Source organism: Suncus etruscus, chromosome 10 (assembly GCF_024139225.1).
Source record: "Suncus etruscus isolate mSunEtr1 chromosome 10, mSunEtr1.pri.cur, whole genome shotgun sequence".
In the NCBI taxonomy this organism is placed as follows: domain Eukaryota; kingdom Metazoa; phylum Chordata; class Mammalia; order Eulipotyphla; family Soricidae; genus Suncus; species Suncus etruscus.
Genome location: NC_064857.1, coordinates 80,847,785 through 80,873,821, shown reverse-complemented (window position 1 = coordinate 80,873,821; position 26,037 = coordinate 80,847,785). Strand labels below are relative to the sequence as shown.

Here is a 26,037-nt window from a genome sequence, read left to right as displayed (position 1 = left end):
TGCAGAGCCTAAGATGGATCTCATTCTATGGACTCCTGACTCCTTTGAGTGGAACTACCTGTTGGCTCCCCACTGTCCCTTCTAGGATAGACCCTCCCCCCACCACACACACACACACACACACACACACACACACACACACACACACAACTTATATATCCATGTTACTTCCCTCTTACTTTGAGAGTGGAAGTTACATGTGGTAAGTGTGTGAATCTTTTTGGGGGTGGGGTGGGGTGGGGAACCATACCCGGCAGTGCTCAGGAGTTACTCCTGGCTCTACACTCAGAAATCGCTCCTGGCAGGCTCAGGGGACCATACGGGATGCCGGGATTCAAACCACCATTCTTCTGCATGCAAGGCAAATGCCTTACCTCCATGCTATCTCTCCAGCCCCAAGCGCCTGAATCTTAAAGTGCAGGACTTGATGGATTTGTATCAATGTCGCCATCTGTGTCAGCATTGCCCAGATCAAAGGAAACAACTATAGCACCTTTAGAGGCCAAAGAGGGTCTCAAAGAAGATGAAATAGGCTTTTAGGTTGGAGACTCCTGTTTGCATGGAACTGTAGTGCCCATCTTTTTCTTGCTGTATCTCTGCTCCGCTGCTTCTCTCAGAAAAGTGGGGCCTGAAATGGCCCAGGGAGGTACAGGAATGACTTGTTTCTAGATTTCTTGAACCCAGAACATTTCCAGAGTTTAAAGTGTATTTGAGTATTTGGAGTGTCAATACCATTTGTTGGTTTAGTTTGGGGCCACTCTTGGTGATGCACAGGGCTTGCTGCTCCTGGCTTTGCACTTGGGTCAGAACCGATAGGTTTGGGGGGGGGGTTACGGGGTGTCAGGGTTTGAACCAGGGTCAGCTGTGTGCAAAGCAGGCACCACGCCGACTGTACTATCCATCCGTCTGGCCCCTAGAATGTTCTATCTAGCATTTGGAGACGAACAGGACCTCCTGTTGACATGGAGGAAGGCCTAGAACCTAGAACATTGCCTAGAAATTGTTGAGCTATTTATCATCCCCTGCAAAGGAAAATTCCAGCCTTGCTCAGCTTCTCTCAGTTCCAGCCCTTGCTCCTGGCCCATCTCAGCCCTACAGAGTTCAGGAGGGCCTATGCGGAGCCAGGCATTGAACTGTGGTTTCCTGGGAGATGAGGTGGGGCTTGGGACAGCTTGCTCCACTTCAGGTCTGGGCAGCTGGGAAAACTGCCAGAGTGGCGGCCGACTCAGAGTGTTCCACCTTTCAAGGCTCGCTTTGAAGAATGCCTGTAGAACCCACTGCTGGGGTGGGCACTTGTGGGAAAGGCGGAGCCTGCAGAAGCTGCCTTCTTCTCCAACTTTGAGCGTGATACCACTTTGCTAAGGACATTATTGGCTGTCACTCCCACACTCCCACCTCCAAGGAGCCTTGTCCTTCAGATCATGGGATAGTGGCCAAGAATTCCTCCTGCTGGTGACTTCTTCCTATTTCACATTGCTCTTTTTCTGCCTCCCCCTGTCCTTCTTCTTGGGTCTTCTGAGTTCTGCTAGGACTAATGCATGGGACATCTTTGCACAGGCTACCAGCTTGCTGGGCCTCTGTCTTGTCACTTTAAAATGAGGGTGGATGTGATTAGGTCACTGTCAGGGTCATTTGGGGACTTCAAATACCTGAGTCTGTGTCCAATTGTTTTCACCCCCCTCATCCAGAAATCAGCCAATGTAAGATAATTTAACTTTATATTGTTCTTTAGCATTTAGGTGATGTCAAAAAAAACTCTTTTTGGGGGGGAGTATATGTGGCCTTGGCTGTCCCTTGGGTGTTATCATTGGCCACCCCTGTGCCCTATACCAGGCTGTTTTCTGTCCAGTCCAGTTCCTACCTGTTCTCTCCTGCGCAGTTGATCCTCCATGGGCGAGCTGGCTTTTGTTTTTAGATGGCGGGAATAGGGAGGAGTCGAGCCATACCTGGCAATGCTCAAAGACTACAACTCCTGGTGGTGCTAAGGGGACAAATATAGTGCCAGAAGTAACTGAGGTTCATGGTAGGCCAAACAACAACTTTAAGTAGAGGGTGCTGGAGCATTTGCCTTGCATGCAGTCAACCTGGGTTTGATTCCCAGCATTCCATATGGTCTTCCAAGCCTGCCAGGAGTAATTTCTGAGTGTAGAGCCAGGAGTGACCCCTGAGTGCCATTGGGTGTGGCTGCTCAAAAATAAATACTTTAACTTGAGCTGACTAAATTTGAGGGTGGGGTTACACTTCTGATGAGGAGGACCATGTGGTTCTGGGAATCCAAGCCAGGGCTTCAACATAGATAGATCATTAGATAGATCATCTGGGGCCGGGAAAGTGGCGCTAGAGATAAGGTGTCTGCCTTGTAAGCGCTAGCCAAGGAACGGACCTCGGTTCGATCCCCCAGCGTCTCATATGGTCCCCCCAAGCCAGGGGCAATTTCTGAGCACTTAGCCAGGAGTAACCCCTGAGCGTCAAATGGGTGTGGCCCGAAAACCAAAAAAAAAAAAAAAAAGATAGATCATCTGCTTGGGAATAGTGGCCCTCCTATACCCATGTGACTCCATCATAGCTAGGGTCACTTCTTCACGAGACAGTCACAGTCATGGTTATGGGACACCCCATGTCATGTTGGGGTGCAAGGGGGAGACACAGTTCAATCCCCAGCAGCATCAAAGGGTCCCCCTTTCTATGGGGCTGAAGATATAGTTTACATGGGGTCCCCCTGTGCACACTCTGTAGCTCTCAGTGCTCTGTGCTTATAGGAATTCATTTGCTATCAGGAAGGGGGTTCTTCTGCGGGAGTTAGTTCGGACAATGTGGGACACATTAGCCTGTTGAGGGGACAGTACCCCACGAAGACATCAATGTGAGGCTTTCTTTCTTTCTTTCTTTCTTTCTTTCTTTCTTTCTTTCTTTCTTTCTTTCTTTCTTTCTTTCTTTCTTTCTTTCTTTTTCTTTTCTTTCATGGTAGTGTTCAGATATCAGTGCTTTGAGGCTTTCTTTCTTTCTTTCTTTCTTTCTTTCTTTCCTTTCTCTTCTCTTTTTCTTCTTTCTTTCCTCTTTCTTTCTTTCTTTCTTTCTTTCTTTTTCTTTTCTTTCATGGTAGTGTTCAGATATCAGTGCTTTGGGGATAGTAGTGCTAAGGATCAGACCCTGGGACAAATATTACAGCCCATTTCTTTGTCTCTCTGGCCTTTGCTTTTGTTTGACTTCAGGCCGTAGTTCAGCCCTGGAAAATGCTGGTGATCAAACTCCAGCTATTGTATCCTGGTCAGCAGAGCCAGAGGCTGGCTGGGGAGTTCTAGTCAGGCCATTGTCAGGGGATGCAGTTTGGGGACTGCTCTAGAAGTGTCACTGTTTTTGTTTTTGATTTTGGGTCACACCTGGCAGTGCTCAGGGGTTACTCCTAGCTCTACACTCAGAAATCACCCCTGGCAGGCATGGGGGACCATATAGGATGCCAGGATCAAACCACCGTCCTTCTGCATGCAAGGCAAACGCTCTACCTCCATGCTATCTCTCCGGCCCCTGGAAGTGTCACTGTTGACCTTTCTCACTCTGTGTCCTTGTGCAATTTCTGAGTCAGCATTTTTTTGGGAGTTGACGAGTACCCAGTTGGAACCCTATTGCTGCTGAGATCCAGGCCTGTGGCCTATGGATGGGGAGCAGCCAAGGCTCAAGATTTGGTCTGGAATCCAGGCTGCTGCTCGAAGATGAGTGGGGGTCAGGAAAGGGAGACCCCTAACCCCAGGCCAGGGCAGTCTGGTCTGCTGTGTAGGCAAGCTGGGCCAGCCAGCTCACCTCCTGCCCATCATAAAACAGGTATCTCATTCCAGGCATAAGTGGACAAAGATCTCTGCATGGAGAACTGGAAGGGGCCTCCCAGCAATATGCCTGAGTCCCTGTCTGCTATCCAGTTTGATGACTTATGTCAAACCCCAGATCTGGGTCTAGGGATCTCTTAGCCCCTTTCTGGGAAACTGGCTGTCCAGGAGAAGCCAAGCTGTCAGCAGGATGGAGGTGGAGGCCGGCTCCAAGGACTGCAGCAGAGACTTTGCAGGCAGGATTCTGGGTTCATCCTTCCCTGGCATCACTGGGATGGCTCCAAAGCTAAATAAAAGCAAGAAGAGCTCAGCTCCGTCACAGCAGACCCCAAGGCCCACAAACCTTGGCCTGCTATCTGGTTGCAGTATTTGAACCCTTCTGGGCCTTGATTTCCTTCCTCAAAGATAGACGTAGAGGCCATAGAGACTCACGGTACTAAGGTCCCTCACAGGCAGGAGCAGATTTCCCACAACACCGTTTCTGGTTTTGTAGTTTCTGAAGCCATACTAGCATTATTCAGGACTGATTCCTGGCTCTGTTCTCAGGAATCACCCCTGATGGGGCTCAGGAGTTCATATAGGGTTTCAGGGATTGAACCTCGGTAAGCCTCTTGCAAACTCTCAATCCTCTGTACTATCTCCCCAGCCACACAACTTTTCTATCCTGATTCCTGTGACTTTTGTTGCCACCCAGAGCGAGAGAGAGAGAGAGAGAGAGAGAGAGAGAGAGAGAGAGAGAGAGAGAGAGAGATTCCAGCTGCAAACTCCAGCTGCACTTTCAGAAATGCACTTTGGGAATCCATTCTGACTCAAGAAAGGATTCCAGCAACCCTTTGGATTCCTGGTGCTACTTTTTGTTTGTTTGTTTGTTTTTAATATTTTGTTATTATTGGACCCACTGTAACAAGGAGGAAGTGAAGGGTGCCCAAGGTTGAATTTAGGGCCTAGTACATACAAGACAAGTGTTCTAGCCACTGTACCATATTCCTGGTTCCCTAGTTCTTTGTTCTTTCTGCTAAAACACCCTGGTTAGTATCTATGGAGTTGGGGTGCGCTTCCCTCCATATTAACCTGGAGACCAGGTACACCTGCAGGGGTAGCCCTCTCAGCCTGAGGCACCTGGATGCCTCGATAGTTCTGAAGGCGCTCTCGCTGATCACAGCACTCCTACCTCACCCTACCCCTGCACAAGCCCACAAATAAATGAATAACTGGTGAGCTGGCATCAGAGCCTCACACACCCATCTCCCAAGAGGTGCAGCTCTTGTCTCTGTTCCCAGTCAGAGGCTACAGCTGCCTGCAGGAGGGCCAGATTCTTTCTGCTGAGAGGGCAGTGAGCAGGGAGCATGCTCCGCCCTCCTCATTCTTGAGGTGCAGATGGGGAAGCCCAGGGAGGTGGGGCCTATCCAGGCTAGCCAACTCTGCTGTGTCCTGAGCCCTGCCCTACCTCCAAACATGCAGCACCTTCGTTTCATGAGCCCCATAAAATGCTGACCAGTCTTCTCCCCAACACACACACACCCTGGGAACCCTCCGTGGCTGGAAAGACCTGAGGGGTGGGTCTGGTGGCTGCATTTCAAGGCACCGCCTGGAGGCTTAGGCGCCCTCAACTCCTCCTGCTCTTCAGAGGGTTCCAGCCAGGGTTCGAGAAGGCTGTGCTGGAACGAGCCAGTATATGCACCTGCGAATGGATGGGGTCAGGTTAGATCAGAGCTGCAAGCCCAGTATCATTCCTGCTGGTGCTAGCAGGCTCATAGCTAAGCTGCCTTATATATTCTCTTTTTTTTTTTTTTTTTTTTTTTTTTTGTGGTTTTTGGGTCACACCCGGCAGTGCTCAGGGGTTATTCCTGGCTCCAGGCTCAGAAATCGCTCCTGGCAGGCACAGGGGACCATATGGGACGCCGGAATTCGAACCGATGACCTCCTGCATGAAAGGCAAACACCTCACCTCCATGCTATCTCTCTGGCCCCAGCTGCCTTATATATTCTTAAGATCCTGCATGGCTATAAAGAAAAAAATAATAAAACAATGGAGGCACAGGGGCCAAATCAGTGGCTCAGGACATCTGCTTGACAAGGTCAAGAACCAGATGGCAATCCCTGGTGTAAGGAGCACCTTACAGGGCTGTACCCTGGTTCTGTCCTGGGTGCCTGTTAGCTTTGCTGCATGTAGCCCTAAAGTGGTTTCCAGTCATTTTGCAGCTGAAAGGGGAGTGTGGCCCCGGTGGGCACCGCAGCTTCAAAGAGGTGAGCACCATTGCCAGGAAGTGTAACCCCACCTCCCACCCCACCCCAACACTGCAGCCTAGTGTCTGAGCAGCCACCCCAGTAAACACAGTCACACAGTAAGAGGCCCAGAGCCCCCTTCACTGCTGCTGCATATGTATCACTGACAGCCAATGACCGTCAGCTGATCCAAGCTCCTGAAAACATACTGGAGGACTCTGCTCTCTGTCAGTCAAACACCACCCATTGAGATGCCCTCCTCTTTTGAGCCTCCAAGGAGTTTCAGGGTTTTGGGGTTTTGTTTTTTTTTTTTTCGGTCTTTGGTTTTTTGATTTTTTGGCAGCGCTCAGGTGTTACTCCTGGCTCTCTGCTCAGAAATCACTCCTGGAAGGCTGGGGACCATATGGGATACCGGGATTTGAACCACCGTCCTTCCGCATGCAAGGCAAATGCCCTACCTCCTACTTATTTCTCTAGCCCAGGAGTGTCAGTTTTAATATTTGCTTATTTTCAGTTTAATTTTTGGGCCACATTGGGCTCCTGGTAGGGTTTGGAGGACCTGATACAGCAAGGGGAATGGAACCCAGGTGGGCTGAGTTCCAAGCAAGTGTCCTCCCTATTCTTTTTTTTTTTTTTTTTTTTGGTTTTTGGGCCACACCCAGCAGTGCTCAGGGGTTACTCCTGGCTGTCTGCTCAGAAATAGCTCCTGGCAGGCACGGGGGACCATATGGGACACCGGGATTTGAACCAACCACCTTTGGTCCTGGATCGGCTGCTTGCAAGGCAGACGCCGCTGTGCTATTTCTCCGGGCCCGTGTCCTCCCTATTCACTGTGCTATCCGTCTGGCCCCTTCAGCCACTTAGGAAATACGGCATAGGAAACGCTCATTCTTATTTCATCCCCCTGCTCAGAGCTCCAGTTTTGTTGGGGATCTGTAGAAGCTCCACAGGGTTGCTGGCCACCTTCTCTGCAGTATGGCCTTCCTTCTCCCTGGGAGAGGTCTTGTCCCTGTCCAGCTTTTTGGCTGCATCCTGCGTGCCCCATGACCCCCAGCCACCACCACCAAGACTTCTGCTCTGCTGCTTTTTTTTTTTTTTGGTTTTTGGTTTTTGAGTCACACCTGGCAGCGCTCAGGGGTTACTCCTGGCTCTATGCTCAGAAATCGTTCCTGGCAGGCTCTAGGGACCACATGGGATGCCGGGATTCAAACCACCGTTCTTCTGCGTCTAAGGCAAACGCCTTACCGCTGTGCTATCTCTCCGGCCCCACTCTGCTGCTTTGATGCCTGGCGCTGTCTGAAGTTATAGCTTTTTCACGGTGCACTCGGGCCCTACAGATGATGTGGCTGGTCTTGTTCCTCGCAGGTCCCCTGCATTTGAGGCCAGCTTTCCTTCCCTCTGCCATCACAGTGCTTCTGTGGGGTCTTCTGACTGGCCTACCTGCTGGGCAGAGAGGCAGCCCCGCTGTGCATGGACCAGGCATGTATGGCAGCTGGGCGAGGCTGAAAAGGATTTCTGGAATGAATATACAACTTCTCCGGCTGCCTCTCCCTGCCTGGCCTCCCTCTGGCATGCTCCAGCTGTTTCTTCCTTTGCTCACCTGGGAATGGCAGTGGGCACCTGCACCCCGACCATGTGGCCAAGAATCCTGGCACCCAACAGACAAACCGCCCTGTTGTGTCATGGCTCTAGCCCAGCACTCTCTGGGGTTTGATTTTGATGACTGGAGACCAGAGAGCTGTCAGGAAGTGAGGGCTGTACTTCCACAGGCCTTTTCGGCAACGGGGTGCAGTGCTCAGTGGCTCAGTGTGTATGTGCGCACGCGCTGTGTTTTCATAATGCATAAAGTGAGTACCAGGATGTGTTTTCCTGTGTGTATGTGTGCATATGTAATTGTGTTTGTGTGTGTATGCACTGCATAAATGTGTACCTCTGTATATTCAAGCTGTGTTTTATGCATTTCTCCTGCCTAGTGACTAGGGAACATCTTAGACATGACTGGAGCCCTGGCTGCCTTCTAAGTCACAAGAGAACAAACCCTCACAGGTTGGCCTGTGAACATCAGCTCATTCACAGGTCAGGTTTCAGTGGCTGAGGTGTGAAGGAGTTAGGAGTGGGGTGTCATTAGCAGGGAGTGAAGTGTGGTGCACTCTGTTCACTCACAGCTGCGGGTGCCAGGAGGCTTCCTGGGCTTCCAGGCTTAACTGAGAGTGCCTATGGCTTGGGTGCCACAATAAAATGGAGAGGTAGCTTTCAGCTGCCCCATCCTGTGCATGGGAAAAGTTGAGACAGAAGCCTGGGGACACTGCCCATTGGCATTTGCCTCTAAGAGAACCTGCTGCTCGGAGGGCTGTGGAATGAAATGATGGGGCACTGCAGTGGCAAGCAGACGCCTATGCTTACATCCCGTATATGCAAAGAACATTTTACTGAGCCCTGTAACGACAACAATGGCCTCATGGACTCTATCAAAGTGTCTAGTTGTGTTCTATGCTTTATGATGACCTTCCTCAAGCCCCAGCCTTTTCCCCAGGGATGGGAGGCAGTCCTAGGAATGGCCCCATGTGCCAGCTTAGCTTTGGCCCTGCAGGGGATGACTAGAGTCCAAATTAAGCAGTGACACACAGGATGACAGGAAGACAGGTCTCTGCACAGCCAGCAGGGCCCTGATGCATTGTGAGAGCAGACAAGCACTGCCACACTGTGGGCTCAGACAGGCGGAAGGGCTTGCAAACTGTCATTGTCCTTGCAGGCTGGCATGGACTGGGTAGGCGGCTCTGCTGGCCAGAGTCATGGCAGGTGGATAGCAGCATGGTATCCCCCTAGGGTGACCTAGTGACCAGAAAAATCCCTCAGATCCAGCTTAGCAGATAATCAGAGGCAGAAGGACCAGCATTCAAAGTTTTCTTTTTCCTTATGGTTTCTTTTTTCTTCAAAAAAATGATCAAAGCAGGCAGACTAGAGAAATAATACAGGAGACATAGGCTCTTGCCTTGCATGCAGCCATCCTGAGTTTGATCTCCAGTATCCCATATGGTCCCCTGATTCTCACCAGGAGTGATTTTAACACTGTCAGGAGTAATCCCTGAACATCAATGGGTGTGAACCAAAGCCAAAAACAAACAAAACCAATCAGAGGTTTCCAGCTCCTGTGGGTGCCAGGTTCTTCCTGTCTGTGTGGTTTCCCCAGGAAGTTCCACACCAAAATGCCTTCTCTCTCTCACCCCAGATTCCCCTAGGGCAAGGCAAGGCTGCCTGGCTCCCCAGTTATCCAAGGGCCTGGCAGATAGCTGAGGATGTAGCCTGGGTTAAGGATGAGGGAGAGTGACTCAGGGGGCGCTCTTCCACCCTGTCAGTGCTGAGTTTCCAGTTTCCAAGAGGTTGGAATGTCAGCTCCATTTACATCTTTGTTAGGTCCCTGGGGTCCTGCTGACTGAGATGAACACATCTGTCCTCCTCTTTGGCCACAGAGCTAGTTCTTTACTCTTCTGCCTGGGTGATACCAAACTCTGGGTGAAACGAGAAGCCACCTTGTTCTCCCTGAGCTGTAGACAGAGTTGCTCTTCTTGCTGGCCGGGCATGTTTCTTTCTGGCTTTTCGCAACTCTTTCATGTCTCAGCTGAGCGGGACTTTGTCTATTGCTGCCTGGAGACCTTTAGGCCCATTCTTTTTGGAGAAAGAGCAGGGTCCGCACCTGGCAGTGTTCATGTGCTCCTGTGGCACATTCCTCAAGTTGGGTGGTTCCAGGTGGTCACACTTGGGGAATCATCCTCCTGGGACCAGGGATTAAACTTGGTACACCCACATACAGAGCATTTGGGGGGGGGGGTTTGGGCCACACCCGGTAACGCTCAGGGGTTACTCCTGGCTATGTGCTCAGAAGTTGCTCCTGGCTTGGGGGACCATATGGGACACCGGGGGATCGAACCGTGGTCCGTCCAAGGCTAGCGCAGGCAAGGCAGGCACCTTACCTTTAGCGCCACCGCCCGGCCCCTACAGAGCATTTTTTTTGGAGTTATAAAACTGCCTTTGCTATGACACCGAGGATCTGGACCTGTCTAGCTATTTTCTTATCCCAGATCAAGTCTGCAATCCCTGGTTCAAGTGGAAAAGTTCTCGGTCCCTTAGTTTATGTCCTAAAAGATGTATCAGGTGCATACGTGGCCGGTGAAGGGTGCAGAACCTTATTAGCAATTTCTGGATGTGGGCTTATCTGTATGCCTGTAGCAGGTATCTTTCTACCACCAGCTCAGTGTCACCTGACTCAGGCCCATCTGATGGGGAGACCTCCCCAAGGACTCTGACCTTGTGTATAAATATGGCCTGATGCTGGTGGATGGCAACCTGGGAATCCCCTGTAGCACGTGGAAATACATACTCCAGGCCAGCATGGCATGGCACATCTATAAGCTGGTGATTGGTCTTTTTAGGGAAGGTGCCAGCTCATCACTGTCTTCATGAGCTTGTAGAATCCAAGTGGACTCCTATGTTCTTCTCACTGTCGCATAGGTCCTGGGATATAGCTTCAGCCTTTCTGTGCCTGTGGACAGACACTGATCCATAGCTGACAGTTGAAAATCACCAAGAGTCTATTTGGTGTTTTGTTCTGTTGTTGTTGCTTTGATGTCCCCAAATGTTAGCTAGGCGGGGAGATGGCAGCTTTCCAGAGGTTGCCAAAGGAGCAGAAAGAAAATACATTGGCACAAATCTCCGCTAACCAGGGTTAGTCTTGGCTCTGGCTCTGGGATGTGTCGTGTCTGAGCTCCGTGCTTGTGTTCGCTCATCTGTGACGTGAAGGATTGGTTTGACCATTTCAGGGCTCCTAGGAGGCATGTTGTTTGCACGTGTATATTTCTGATATCATATTATTGCTGATTGTCAGCCACAAGACTTGCCTGCCTCAGCTGTCACTGTCTGAGCAGGCATGAGTGTGACCCTCAGGTTCGGTCCAGTCATAGCCTGCGCTATATCAGGTGGGCTCTTGGTTTTTTGCATTTCGGGGTTGATTGGCATCAAGAACATCTTCTGAAAGATTTCACAGTGGCTTTTTACTGAGCCCAGAAGTTGCTGTGTTTTCAGAAGGGCATGGAAACAGCCATGGAAAAAAGATAGGGTGTTAGAAAAATCCATCTCTGTTTTGGAGGATGGACTGCCGTCTTATTCTTTCTCACAGAACAATGAGATTGGTTGGTCTCACACATGCTAAGTCATGCTGCCCAAGGCAGCAGAAATCCCCAAATCCCTCAGAAGAGAAGCAATACTCTCAAAGCCTCATGAGGCTCACGGCTAATTTCTCTGCATGCAAAGCTGTCATTAAGGCGTTAGAGTAGAATTTAATTGGTAGCATTTTTCCTTTTTCTTTGTGGCTTATAAGTGAATGATGGGCCTTAACAATTGGTAGTTTACTTTCTACGGTTTCTCCTTCCTTAGTATCTAATAGTTTTATTTTAATATCATGCTACAGCAAGCTAAAAAAAATAGCATTTTCAGTATTTCTCTTATGACTTGGTGCTGCTCTTCCCTGCCCCACTGTACTTCACTCATTATATCAATAGCTTGGTTACTTTCTTTTTTTGGTCCCTAGCACCAGCATCACCCATGTAGCAGTTGCTTTTTAAATAGATGAATGAAGGATTGGATGAGTGAGTGTTGAATATATGAGTGCCCAGGCCTTCCCTGGGTGCCAGCTCAGATGGCCAGAAGTGGGTTCAGGTGGACTCTTAGTGGTCCTCAGGTTCCCCCCTCCCTCCACACTCCAGGGGGGAGGTGCATGGGGAGGAGGGCTGGCAGACATCTGGCTTCCAGTTTCCTCTTTGATTCTGGAGACCAGCTCTTGCCAGGTATGGGGTTTGGGGAGGCTCCATACCAGAGCCTTTCTCCCTAGCCTGGGGAGTGCTGGGAGGCTTGGCAGGCCCCCAGCCATCCCTGTCTTTTTCCCCTGACTCCAGGCCTTCCCTGGGTGCCAGCTCAGATGGCCAGAAGTGGGTTCAGGTAGACTCTTAGTGGTCCTCAGGTTCCCCCCTCCCTCCGTACTCCAGGGGGGAGGTGCATGGGGAGGAGGGTGGGCAGACATCTGGCTTCCGATTTCGTCCTTGATTCTGGAGACCAGCTCTTGCCAGGTATAGGGTTTTTCTCCCCTGGACTTCAGTTTTTCCCTGGGTACCGGCCTAGGTGGACTCTATAGGGGTCAACAGGCTTTCCCCCTATCTCTTCCTACACTAATGGTAATGCGCTCTGGGAGGAGGGCAGGCTGTTCTAGCACTGGTTTATATTGGGACAGTCAGTGGAAATATTTTATCTTTGTTTTCATATTGATAGTATTGTGTGCATATATTCTATATATCCATAATAGCCATCTTGTATTGGGACCTTGATACTGCCCTACAAAGCTCATTTCTAATATTTTACTGCCTCAGTCCCAACCCTTACTTCCCCCCATCCTCCCATGTAGGTGCAGCTAATGACATGAAGCTCACCACACAGAGTGATAAGTGCAGTTAGAGAAATAACTACACTGAAAACTATCATAACAATGTGAATGAATGAGGGAAAAAGAAAGCCTGTCTCGAGTACAGGTGTGGGTGGGGTGGGGAGTAGGTAGATCTGGGAAATTGGTGGTGGGAATCCTGCACTGGTGAAGGGAGGTGTTCTTTACATGACTGTAATCATACAACTACAATTATATTTGTAATCACGGTGTTTAAATAAAGATAATTAAAAAAATATATGAGTGCATGGTTGGATGGATGAATAGATGGATGGATTAATGAAGAAGGATAATCAAATGTATAGATGGATGACAGAAGAAAAGATGGACAAATGCATAGATGATGTATGGACAAAAGAAGTATGGATGCTGAGAGAAGGGAAGATAGATGAATGCATGGATGGATAAATAGGTGGAAAAGGGAAGGATGAATGACTACATGAATAGATGGGTGAGAGAAAGGAATAGAGATGAATTACTGTTTGGATGATTGGATGAAAGAAGGGAAGAAGGATGAGTGCATACATGGAGGAATGGATTCCTTTCTTCTTGAATGCATAATGAATTTATGCCTGGTTCAAATTAAGATGTTTCAAATTTAGATGGTTCAAAAAATAATAGCTAACGAGGAGAGTTTGTATGTATGTCTGGATGTTCAATGTATAGAATAGATGAGTGAAGGTTGGTAGGATAGAAGGATTGTTCAATAAATCGATGATTGATGAGTGAAGATTGGATCAATGGATAGATAGATAAATGGATTAATGGGTGATTGTGGATGGATAATTGGACAGGTGGTTAAATGAATAGAAGAATCATGTGTAGAGTTTGGATAATACTTGAGTATATTTTGTTGAGTGGATGGTGTGGCCTATTCACAAGATACCTCCTCATCTTTGACGATGGAGCATGATTCCTTCTAGGGAGGCTGCAGACATTTCTCCAAGATTCAGTGGGAGAGCTGGGCACCCTCTCTTTTGATACTCCTTTATTCATGTATAGTCTTTTTTTTCTTTCAGTTTTTGGGTCACACCCGGCAGCACTCAGGGGAAACTCCTGGCTCTACACTCAGAAATTGCTCCTGGCAGTCTTGGGGGACCATATGGGATACTGGGATTCGAACCACCGTCCTTCTGCATGCAAGGCAAATGCCTTACCTCCATACTATCTCTCCGGCCCTTATGGATAGTCTTAATTGATTGTCTCAATTGATATTTTCTCTGGAAAAGTCTCTAAGCTTCTCAAGGCTTACCGAGCCAAGTAAATCACATGGGTATAACATATACAGGTATATACTGACTGTTAAAACAGCTCTACTGCGATACAGTTCACATCCCACCATCCATTTTTTTTTAGGAACTGTGTCTAGAAACAGAGTCAGGGGGCTGCCAGTCAGCTCCTGTGTGTGCTTGTTCATGGAACTCCCAGACTGTCTGCCACAGCCACTGCACCTGCTTCATTCATTCTCTCCACCAGCCTCTGGGGCCTCTGGACTCCATGTCTTGTAAGGAGGCTTTTTCTCTATGTACGCTCCCATTATTCTGGGGCAAAACCCAGTGACTGCTGCAACAACAGGAGGCCTCTTTCTGACCTTCTGCTCCTCCTGGTGTCTCAGTGGAGTTTGCAGAAGGCTGTGGGGGAATGTCTCGGTTAATTATCTTCCAGTTAACCACTCAGCCTGCTCCCTGCAGTTGTAACTGGCTGCAGACTGTTCCCACCATGTGTGCATAAAGAGGTTATCTGCAGCTCCCACACTCTAGAGGGTGAAATTAACTGCAGGGATAATGGGAACTGGAGTCTCAGCACCCCATGGATTAATAAGAGCAGCCATCCAGGGTCGAACATCAAGCAGGCGCACTGCAGGAGACATGGGGCACCCTTAGGGATTCCTGAAACTGCTCTTTCTCCTTCAGGCCCTTGAGAGGGTGTTCCCAAGTTCCCAGGTCATCTGAGGCCCAAGTTGTGCCAGAGCCTGGAAATAAAGATAAAGTGGTCTCTGTGCTCAAGTCCATGCTTCAGCCCCTTCCCAGTAGAAGTGATCCAGGGCTCAGAGCTTCTAGCCACCTGTTTCTCATCACCACAGTTTCCCCAGAGAGAAACACTTGAGGAGACTGGCCCCACGAGATGGGCACCCCAAGTCCTTGACACAACTCTGATCAGTTGCATCCATCTCATGTTCTTGTATTTTCTGTGGTAAGAGATGTCACAGCTAATGTCTCTCTGCAGATCTTGGCTTTCCCATGCCCCCTCTGCTCAAGAAGTCATGGTGGCTTGGGTGACCTTCTTCTGTCCCATACTGTCCTGTGGCCCTTCATGGTTGGGTGTTCTGTCCATCAGTGCCCAGCCTCCGGGGTGCCCATCAGGCATCTGAAGCAGGGATGAGCAGGATAGAGGTTTTCTAGGCTCAAGTATTCAGAGGAGTGTCCCTAGAATTGGCCAATTCTGGGCTCTGCCACTGTGGGGCTGCATCTAACAGAATGCCTGCAAAGGGGGTACAGTTAGGTGGCACTCCTGTCCCCCACACTGAGCATCATTGGTCCATAGTGAGACCCGATCCTCAGTGCTGACCCTCACCACACAGGATGGGCCCATGTGGATGAGGATGACCAGGAGGGTATGTTGCTTCTGCTGCACTCCTTGTTGCAGGCCAACTGCCAGTGGGCACGGGTGTGAGGCTCAAACTCTAGGTGCCAGGGCAGGCGAGGTGACACCTGCCACCATCTGATAAGCAGCTGTAACGGTGCAGGTGAGGCTTCGAGCATGTGAGGACACAGCAGGTGTCTAGGATCCACCAGTGAATCCTCATTTTCTCCTTGAGGAACTTCTAATGCCACTGGGCGGTGGGTCTCAGTACCGACTCCTTGTCTCACTTACCTGGTGGGTGAAGCTAAGCTTCCTCCCAGGACTGTGACTCACCCTGGGACCCCCAGCAGCGAAGGTCTGAGCCAGTATGAGCTGAGCAGCACTTCCTTCTTCCCAGTTCCTGCAGCCTCAGGCTCAGCTGTGTGGGGTGCCAGGAGCCCCAGACAAGATCTCAAGGCTTCAAAGGAGCAGTGGACTCGGCCTGAGCTGCCCACTCTATTGATGGCAGCTCCTGCTCAGCCTCCTCTGCACAGCAGCTGGATCCCCCTTCTCTGGTAGATTCTCTGGGGGCTCCCCAGCCTGCATGCTCCTGTCCAGCTCTGGTGGAATTCATGGAGAATTGGAAGGGTTGAGGGGAGGAGACCTGATTAAGAATTAATTTGTCTGAGAATCGAGCAGGCTACCAGGGGGTGGGTGTAGGCTGACCTAGAGTTCTTTGTGCAAATCCGGACAAGATGCTTAACTTTTATCTGTGCCCCCACTTCCGAGTTAATGAGGGGTGCATGAGTGAGTGCTGCAAAGTGTCTGCCTCAAAGCAGGGACGCACATAGTCACTCCCAGGGGCCATGTCTATTTCATCTCTGTTGGGAAACCTAGAAGGCTCGGGGGTGTAGGGGGTGGTTTCTCAGTGGTGAGCCTTCTTCGTCCATTCCCTGAGCATCTCACGAGTCCTATACCCTCTGTCTTGCAGCCCGAGCATGGAGAACTCATCAGCGGCCTCGGCCTCCTCGGAGGCGGGCAGCAGCCGCTCGCAGGAGATTGAGGAGCTGGAGCGCTTCATTGACAGCTACGTGCTGGAGTACCAGGTGCAAGGACTGCTGGCCGACAAGGCAGATGGCGATGGGGAAGCCGAGAAGCCGCTGCCACCCCTCTCCCAGGTGAGCCTGCACGGGGCTTTAGGATGACCTCGTTTGAGGTAACACTGGTTCCAATGTGGAAATATGAGCCCTCCCACCCTGTAGAGCTTTGGGATCTAGATAGGAGGCTCCGACTATGCTCTCGGACACCTCCATGTTCCACCCATTTGAGCAGCTGAGCATCAGACACTTACAGAGCACCCCTGTGTGAGACGCTATCCTGCCTTCTCTTACATGCTGGGTGGTGTCCCAGAATGGGGACTGTGAAGACACCGACAGCATTCAGTTTGCTCCCCCACCCACATTAATTCCTAATCAGGTTTGAGCAGGCTGAAGCACCTGCTCTGTGTTCGAAGCCCCACACCCTCATGGCCCATGAGCACTGAGATAGGAGCACTGACACAAGCTCCTTCAGGTGTGGCCAAGCAGAAGCAGAAATTCATGTAGAATCCACTCTGCCACAAAGTGGATAAGAATAACCTGGTGGTGCCTGTCCAGGTTGCATTTCCTGGAGAACATTTCTGCGCCCCTGTTCTAGCATATACGTAGCTGTCAAGGGTCACCCGAAGCGCATAGGATCTAAAAGCTGGGGAACAGAGATAGTTTCTTGCATGTCGAGTGCAGTTAGCTGTCTGTTGCCTCCAGGGGCTGTCTGAAGGCCAGCCCCACTCAAGACCCTCCATCCTCTGTACAAGGTCTCAGGAGTCAGCTCCTCCCCAGGATAGTCTGTGGCAGGATATTCTGGGGGGCAGGATCTGGAAGGTGCTGGTCTGGCAGGGAGTAAGGTGTAAGGCCAGTAGCCACTTAGCCTCACGTTAGCCAAACCCATAAACGTGTGGCCTCACTGAGGACCCTCATCCTATAGCTATTTCCAGATTGGCTCCAGCTGTCAGTGATCTTTGCCCCCCACCACCTCCAGCAAACCTCCATTCCCTCCAGCTTCCTGTGTCTAATCTGCTGCTTGTCCAGAATGGAGCAAAGAAAAGAGCAGGTGGAGAAGCTGCGAGAAGCAGGGAGGCAGAATAGGAGTTGGGGTGTCATCTCCTCCTCATTCAGGAATTGGGTCCTGCACCCCCAACCCCTGCAGGTTAGAAGAGATCCTTAAGGGCTTTGTATCCGTGAAGCTGAGTGCCTACTATGGGTTGTGTGGGCAGAAGACCTGCCCAGCTTGTCAGAAGCCAGAATCTGTGGTTTTTCTGGAACTCTCGGCCAGAGTCCCCTGAAGGGACCCCCATCTCTCATGGGGATTGGTGACAGAGGAAATGGGGTTCCTGAGATGAGGGTTGCTACACTGTTTTCATCATGTCCTGAGATTCTGGAATGATGGATAAGTCCCGGGTCAGTCTCCATTTGCACTGCAATGCTGGGGTGTACCGGAACCCACTGCCCATGCCTTCCAGGTGCCAGGGCAGAGTCTGCCTTTGAGGATAGGAGTGACAGGGTGAAGGGCTAGACTGAGATGGGGTGGTGGGAGAATATCTTCTCTGTGTGCAGATTTTCATGTGAAGAGATGAGGTTCAGAGCTTCCCAGATACCCACATCCTGATACCCCACATCACTGATGTTCACAGGCTTCAGTAGAGCGTTGGCTTTTTATCCCCTCTCATTTTGTTTTGCTTTTCGGTTTGGGACCATATCATGGGCCCAGGACCTACCCCTATTTGGTGCTTCTGATTTGGAGGATCTCAAACTGCAGAGGACCTGTCCAGAACCCTGGGCCCCCACATGATGTTCAAAGCCTGTGTTCCAGTCCTGGAGCCAGCCCTAGGCTGGTTGTGCAGGCGCACACTGGAGCAGTTGTGGCCTGGCCTTGGGCACATGGGTGGGTGCTGTGAGGTTGCCCCTGGAGTGCTGTGAGTACAGTGAGGAAGCAGCATGGAGTCCTGGCCACTTGGAGCTTCTGGATGCATTGCTCCAAGTCTCTGTGTGCTAGGAAGTTCCTGGATAAAGGGATCTGGGGATGTTTTGTGCTCAGGGTTTTTTCCTAGCTCAGTGCTTGGGCTTCTCTCCTTGTAGTGCTCAGGGGACACTGCAGTGCTAGGAAGAGAACCTAGACCTCCTGTGTGCTGAGCATGTACTCCGGGCCTTAGATCTACTTTCCTGAGCTATCTTCTCTTTTTTTTTTTTTTTAATGGTTTTTGGGCCACACCCGGTGACGCGCAGGGGTTACTCCTGGCTATGCGCTCAGAAGTCACTCCTGGCTTGGGGGACCATATGGGATGCCGGGGGATCGAACCTCGGTCCGTCCTAAGCTAGCACTGGCAGGCAGACACCTTACCTCTAGCGCCACCACGCCGGCCCCCTGAGCTATCTTCTCAACTATCTTCCCCACCTTTTTGTTTTGGTTTGGTTTGGGGGTTACACCTGTCAGTGCTCTGGGCTTACTCCTGGCTCAGTATTTCAGGGCCTGTGTATTGTTGGAGTTTGAGCTCAGGCCTCCTGTGCAGACCCTACGTACTATTACTCTATCTCTCCAGCCCCAAAACAATTTTTTTTGTTTTTGCCACACCTGGTGACACTCAGAGGTTACTCCTGGCTATGTGCTCATAAATCGCTTCTGGCTTGAGGGATCATATGGGATGCTGGGGATCGAACTGTGGTCTGTCCTGAGTCAGCTGCATGCAAGGCAAATGCCCTACTGTTGCGCCATTGCTCCAGCCCCAAAACAATTTATTTTTAATTACACAAGGATTCAGCTACCATTTTCGTGGGATATCAGAATTCAGGCATCAACAAATTGTTCACCTTTGTATCTCCTGTCTCACTCTCCCTGCCCCTGGGCAGGTGAGTTTACTTTCTGTCATTTTATGCTGTCACCAGCATAGATGTAAGGCAAGTTGTAAAATTGGAAGATTTAAAAATTCTTTTTTTGGGGGGGGGAGGGGATCAGACTCAGCAGCACTCAGGGTTACTCCTGGTTCCACGCTCAGAAATCACTTCTGGCAGGCTCGGGGGACCATATGGGATGCCGGGATTTGAACCAATGACCTTCTGCATGAAAGGCAAATGCCTTACCTCCATGCTATCTCTCTGACCCCAGATTTAAAAATTGTGTGTCATCAGCTCATCAGTGTCTGGCATTTTCCCCAACAATGTGTTGTAGGCATTCTCCCAGCCTTGAGCACCTGCTGTTTAATTGTACTCAGTGGTCCAAGGCATGAATGTCGTAGTTTAACAGGCAGGCGAGTGAAGAATGTACCCCTCAGCACAGACTCAGCTTTTCCCATCGGAGGGTCATTCTTTTTTTTTTTGGTTTTTGGGCCACACCCAGCGTTGCTCAGGGGTTACTCCTGGCTGTCTGCTCAGAAATAGCCCTTGGCAGGCACGGGGGACCATATGGGACACCGGGATTCAAACCAACCACCTTTGGTCTTGGATTGGCTGCTTGCAAGGCAAATGCCGCTGTGCTATCTCTCTGGGCCCGGAGGGTCATTCTTAATGCGTGCTTCCTCTTAGTTTTCCCCCGAGAACACAGAACACTCAAGTGAGTGTAGATGGATGCCATGTCTCCTACTCATGTAAAAGTGTTTCTGTCAGGAGATCATGACAAGTGAAACAAGTTGCTCTAGCCCAAGTACCCTGTAAAATGACTGTATTGTTATCACTCAGTGTATAGGGGACAATGTTCTCTTGCCTCTTCACTGCACTTCCTTTATTTCTATGGGGGCTTCGCTCTTATAGGTCTGATTTCTGGTCATTTGGAAACATAAGTGAAATGTTTGTTTTGCCTGTAAAGCAACAATGGAAAAAACAGACTCTTGGAAAGCATACAGTCCATAATTTTAGAATAAACACAATCATTCTGCATGTTCCTTTATAAAACTGTGCTTCTAGCAACCTTAAAGAATTTGTTGGGGCCGGGAAGGTGGCGCTAGAGGTAAAGTGTCTGCCTTGCAAGTGCTAGCGTAGGACGGACCGCGGTTCGATCCCCCGGCATCCCATATGGTCCCCCCAAGCCAGGGGTGATTTCTGAGCGCATAGCCAGGAGTAACCCCTGAGCGTCAAACGGGTGTGGCCCAAAAACCAAAACCAAAACAAAACAAAAAAAAAAGAATTTGTTGTTGTTTCGGGGCCACATCTGGTAGTGCTTAGGGGTTACTCCTGACTCTGCACTCAGAAATTACTCCTGGCAGTTTCGGAGACCATATGGGATGCTGGGGATCAAATCCAGGTCGGTTGTGTGCAAGGCAAACACCGTATCTACTATGCTATTGCTCTGCCCCCAACAAACTTACAATTTTTAATTGGCTTATTTATTGAACATGATTTTCTCTATTCAGTTTGGTATAATTCTGGAAATCTGCCCTATTTTTTCTATTTTGTTTTTTTTGGGGGGGGGCCCACACCCGGTGATTACCCGGTGAGTAATCAGGGATTGCTCCTGGCTATGCACTTGGAAATTGCTCCTGGCTTGGGGGACCATATGGGACACGGGATTGAACCCAGGTCAGTCCTGGGTCAGCTGCATGCAAGGCAAATGCCCTACCACTGTGCTATTGCTCCGCCCCCATATATATATATATATATATTTTTTTTTTTTTGGTGCCAGTTATTGTAGGTGGACTAGTCCAAAATGACCAGAGTCAACCTTTCTTCACTCGGGCCCCACTTCTAGGCCTGGAAACTCAGTCACGGGTGGGAGGTCAGAATGCCTGTTTCTTGGGTATCCACCTGGGGTGGCCCTGGATCCCCGATTTGAGGCCAACAATGAATGCTAGAGGGAGAATCGGGGAGGAAACAAGGAGAGTGTTTAAAAGAGCTTGACCTTGGGGTCTGCTCTGACCACCCCAGTTGTGAGCTTCAGCTTTTTCTCTTGGGATGGGATGTGCTGGGTTCTGAATAAACCCACACTCCATAATCCCATAGGGAATGGTGAAGAAGGTCTGGGGCAGGGCCACTGCAGGAAATAATCAAAACCAGGCTGAAAAGAGATGAAACACAGGTCCAAGGACCTTTCCACCATGTGGAGCAAGAGAGAAAGGCCAGCCAGAACCTAAGTATTAATTGGAAAGACCAGACCAGCCCCCATGGGTGGGAGGATGATGGTAAAGAACTTATCTAGAAAAAATTTTTAAAAAAGAACCTATCTAGAAGTTCTTCCTACCCAGGATCTTTGACATGCAAAAGAGGAAGCCATCATAGTTATGGTTGAAGGCCAATATATCATAACAGTTTAGGGTAAGGCTGGTTAATCCAACACTGGATGGATGCAGGGCAGAGCCCCCGGCCCCTCTAGGTTGCTGTGGAGAGTTGGGCAGGAGGTCAAGTGGGTTTGTTTAATGCCATATTTTGAAGCTAAGAGAGAATATGAGTTTTGAATGAGTGATCCTGAGCAAATATGATAGACTTTCTTGAAATTATATCTGGAAGGTCATACAAGAGTAGTTTTAGGGTGTGGAGCTCAAGAGTTCAGATCTGGGCCTGAAGCTGGGAATATAGGTCAGTGGGCTGGAGCACATACTTTGAATGTAGTTGACCCCAGTCTGATTCTGGCACCATGAAAGTTTCCGCAGCATCTCGGAGCAACCCTTGAGCACTGAGCCAGCAATGCCCCCCAAGTATCCCTAGATGTGCGTGCCCCCCGAAAAAAGAGGTGAGGTTTGGTATATGAAGGGTTTAAAATGGTCCCCAACATCTTGGCTAGGGAGCAGCAAGGTGTGCAGTCACCCATATATTTTTTGGCATTTTGTTTATTTATTTATTTTTGGTTTTTTTTTGGGGGGGGTCACACCCAGTGGTGCTCAGGGGTTACTCCTAGCTCTGCGCTTAGAAATCGCTCCTGGTAGGCACAGAGAACCATATGGGATGCCGAATTTAGGCAAACACCCTATTGCTGTGCTATCTCTCTGGCCCCTACCCATATTTTTATTTAGAAATAATGAGCCTTAGATGGCTCTTGAACCCTTCAGGAGAGGGGATGCTTAGGAAAGATAATCAGGGTTGAACCCTAAATTAAGGGGTTGGGTTGAAGTGGAGGAACAGAGAGAGAAAGGGGTCTCATTTCCTTATTTTATCAATTTATGAAGATGATGATGCTATTGCCTGCTTACTAGGGAGTACATTGGAAACAGGGTGCAGCCTAAAGTCTTCTTGGAAATGCTTTACACTGACCTCTCTGTTGTTCTGAGTCCTGAGACAAGTACCAGAGGAGGAAGTTGAGTAAAACACACCCAGAGATCAGGCTTGGTTCTAGATTAGGCTCACACATTGCATTTAGCCTGGGTGCTTTGATTGGTTCTTTGAAGACCCCTGTTTGCCCAGACTCAAGTTTGGGCTGGGAACCAGGGGTTCACAGAAACTAGGTCAGGCTCTGCAGCAAATTCTGCACTGCGGGGCCATGTTGGCGCAGGCAACCTAGAACAGAGCTTCATTCTAAATTCACTGTTCTCGTATGGCCCTTTCTCTGGGGTGAAGAACATCAGCTTGTCCTTAGTTCTGCTCATGGTTTCTAGAGAGCAGCAGCCTCGGCCCTTAGGCTGAGCTGAAAAGAGACTCACTAGTTTCCTGAACACTGCTTAGGCGACCTCACACACATTTTTACTTGGGCACCAAAAATTTCCAAGGTTGAATGACGGACTAGTGGTATTTAGTGCTTCAACATGGAATAAATCTCACCAGGGCCAGGATCCCCCAGTTCCCTTCCACCCCTGCCACCTCCTTAGCAATCTCAATTTTTGGTTGAATGATGATAGTTGGGGACATACATTTACAATAGCTTTGACTCCTACAGTTTAATATTTACCCCCATCTCACCTCTGCACCTTCCAAGTGTTACTCTTACCAATCTTGTAATTAAGAAATAAGTTGTGGGGACTGGAGAGATAATACAGCAGGGAGGGTGCTTGCCTTGTACATGACTGGCCCAGGTTCAATCTCTGGCATCTCATAGATCCTCTGAGCTTCCTCAGGAGTGGTCCCTTAATGTAGAGCCAGGAGTAAACCCTGAGCATTGCTGTGTGGTCCAAACTCCTCCCACTGCTCTGCCCATGCTGTTCCCTTTCCTTTCAGCTTATGTATTTCATACTCTGCTCTCTGCTCAAAGCTGTTCTGTTCCACAAGTCCCTCTGCTCACTGCTGGTGTTGTGTGCCATTTTCTCCAGTGATATGTTCCATACTCTTTTCCTTGCGTATGGCTCTCAGAGTCACTAAGTTTACATCTTGGCCTGCACTTCCAGGGAAACCCCAGAATGCTATGAACTCCACTAGACTTAGTTCAGATCTTTGTCCCGAGGTTAGCTTCACCTCCTGGCCACACTCTGAGCTGCTTTCCAGCCCTCATGACAGATGTCCCCCCAGGAAATGTTTGAGACTGCCTCAGCTTGAGCGGTTCGCTGCTCCCATCTGCCCCTTAGCTGCTGGCATCATGGGCCCGTTTCCATGTCTGGGCACTCTTTTCTCCAAGAATCCAAGCTGCACCACCCTCTAGCCCCTGCCAGGACACACTGTTCCATTCGTCTCAACTCCACTGTTTTTTTGTAGCTGTTCTGGTGGTTTCTTTCCCTTATGCTGGGAGGCCCAGGGCAGCAGAGTTGCTCCTGACTCTTATGACGGTGGTGACGGCTTGTACGAGAGCTTAGAGCTGCTCTGTTCATCCTCAAGGGAGCCCGGTTGGGGAGGTGACATGGGCACTGGCAGGTGGGCCTGAGTGTTAGGGTACCCAGACACACGAAAGCCTTTCTCTGTAGGCTAGCACTATGTTATGGTGTGCTCAGGCTCTTTCCAGCATTGCTAGCTCAGAAAGAAGAAACCAGAATTGTGTACAAATTTTCATTCAAAAGTCTGGGAGTATGGGGGCCAAGTGATAGCAGAGTGGTGTGCACCTGTTGACCTGGGATGGGCCCAGGTTCGATCCCTGGCATCCCATATGGTTCCCTGAGCATACCAGGAGTGATCTGAGCACAGAGCCAGGAGTAACCACTGAGCACTACCAGATATGGTCTCAAAAACAAAACAAAACAGAAAATCTGGGAGCAGGTGTACAGCTCACACACCTCGGAAAGCACACACCTTGTATGAGTGAGCCCCTGGATGTGATCCTTGCATCACAGGCATGTGTGCATGTCTACACATCTGTGTAGACTTTAGACTTCTGGTTCAGATGCAGAAGTGTGTTCTTGCATACCTGTGTCCCAGCTCTTCTGGGATCAATGGCTTTCATCCCCTGATGTCATTGTCCAAGGAAGGATTCATAGGGTACAAGACTTAGTTCAGATCTGGCCAGTTTGCCCACTAGGGGTCGTCACCTGTTCCAGGCTCAGAATTTGCTTCTAATTGTTACTTCTCTTTATTCAAGTGCAGCCAGAGATACCTCTGGGGACTTTTCTTAATTTCTCTGAGCTTCAAGTGCTGTTTGTTTGGGGGCCACATCTAGTGGTACTCGGGGTTTTTTTCCTGGCTCTGTGTTCAGGAATCACTCCTGTCAGTGCTCAGGAGACCATCTGGGATGTTGGGGATTGAACCATATGCAAGGCAAGCTCTCTACCCACTGTATTATTTCAGGCCCTGAGGTTGAGGTTTTGGAGGATCCTGTCGTCTTTCCATCACTCAGTTAGTGTGCTTGTCTTTGACAAGCCCACCTTCTGCCCTCCCAAGACTGAGGGCCCAGCCAGACATCAGGCTTTCAGATGGTGGTGGTGTTTTCCTGCATGTGGCAGGGTCAGCTGGGCTTGTCACTTGCCCCTATGACCAATGGTATTTCCAGACTAGGGACTTTGATCTAGGAAGTTGGTGACCTAGAGGATGACAGAAGCAAAATGACAAATAGTGCAGTCAGTTGAGTGACTCCAGGAGGTGGACAGGAGGGATGCAAAGAGGGCCAGAGCCTAGATTCAGGTCATGCACAGAGCTGGGGCTCATTGATGCTGATAATGCCCCCAATTGGGAGGGCTGCAGTTCTGCCATGGGCAGAACCACCTGGCCTGAACTCTGCCAGGGGGTCTGTAGCAGGCCCAAGGGCCAGCCCCTCCCAGTACAAAGCAGGGCTGGGCAGGCTGCAAATGGGGGCCGAGGTGGGGGTACTCTTGTCTCTTACCCTACCTTTGCCATTGAAGCTGGCTGTACAGCAGCCAGTAGTCTACATAGTCTCAGGCAGAAGAGAGCATGGAAAGGTGCAGGCAGGTAAGGCACCCACCCTACACACCATCGCTGCAGTCTGCGTTCAAATCCCAGCACCGCATATGTTCCCCACACCACTACCAGGGGTCGCTCCTGAGCGCTACTGGGGAGCATTTATTAAAGTAAAAGCAGGTCTCTCCTCACAAGCTAAGGCCTTTGGCCCACAATCGGGCTGTGGCCGGCTGCATCCACAGTTCTGAATAGCCATTCGGCTCCTGCCTCCCTCTCTAGTCCAGACATCCTGTGAGCCTGGAGGTTAACATTGGTGCAAACACCCCCATTAACATTGGGACAAACATCCTCACGATACCCTCACAGGAGCCATGGGGGTCAGCAAAACTCCTTGTCTCTGCTTGATATTATAGATGACAGTGAAGTCAGAGAGTGGGGTTACCTGGATTTCAGGGTGTATTTTGTGAGTGCTGCCCCACCTTGCCCTTGGATTCTGGTTCCCCCTGGCTCTGTGGGGCTCAGGGACTGCCGACAGAGTCAGGGGCTCTGCACCCCACCCCGGGCTTGGTAGCTAGTACCCTCCGCCCCTGTGGTCCTTTTGAGGTGAATGGACCCACCGCATTGCCTCATTCCCCCCCTCTGGCCTTGGCCCTGACACAGACTTGCTGCAGGTGAAGTCAGGCCAGAGGGAGAGAAGGAAGTGACCCATGCCCAGAAG

At 50.0% G+C, this 26,037-nt stretch overlaps 2 protein-coding genes across 2 annotated transcripts in view; one reads left to right on the top strand and one right to left on the bottom strand.

The window, feature by feature from the left end:
• The window catches only part of SMAD2 (SMAD family member 2), a 961,241-nt gene that overhangs the window by 603,626 nt on the left and 331,578 nt on the right, over nucleotides 1–26,037 (bottom strand). The window lies entirely within an intron of this gene.
• Nucleotides 15,971–26,037, top strand: part of CTIF (cap binding complex dependent translation initiation factor) — a 177,422-nt gene continuing 167,355 nt past the window's right edge. Inside the window, exon 1 of the mRNA XM_049781546.1 lies at nucleotides 15,971–16,274. Within this exon, the coding sequence (XP_049637503.1) occupies nucleotides 16,095–16,274 (180 nt within the window). The 5' untranslated portion in view covers nucleotides 15,971–16,094. The remainder of the gene's footprint in view (nucleotides 16,275–26,037) is intronic.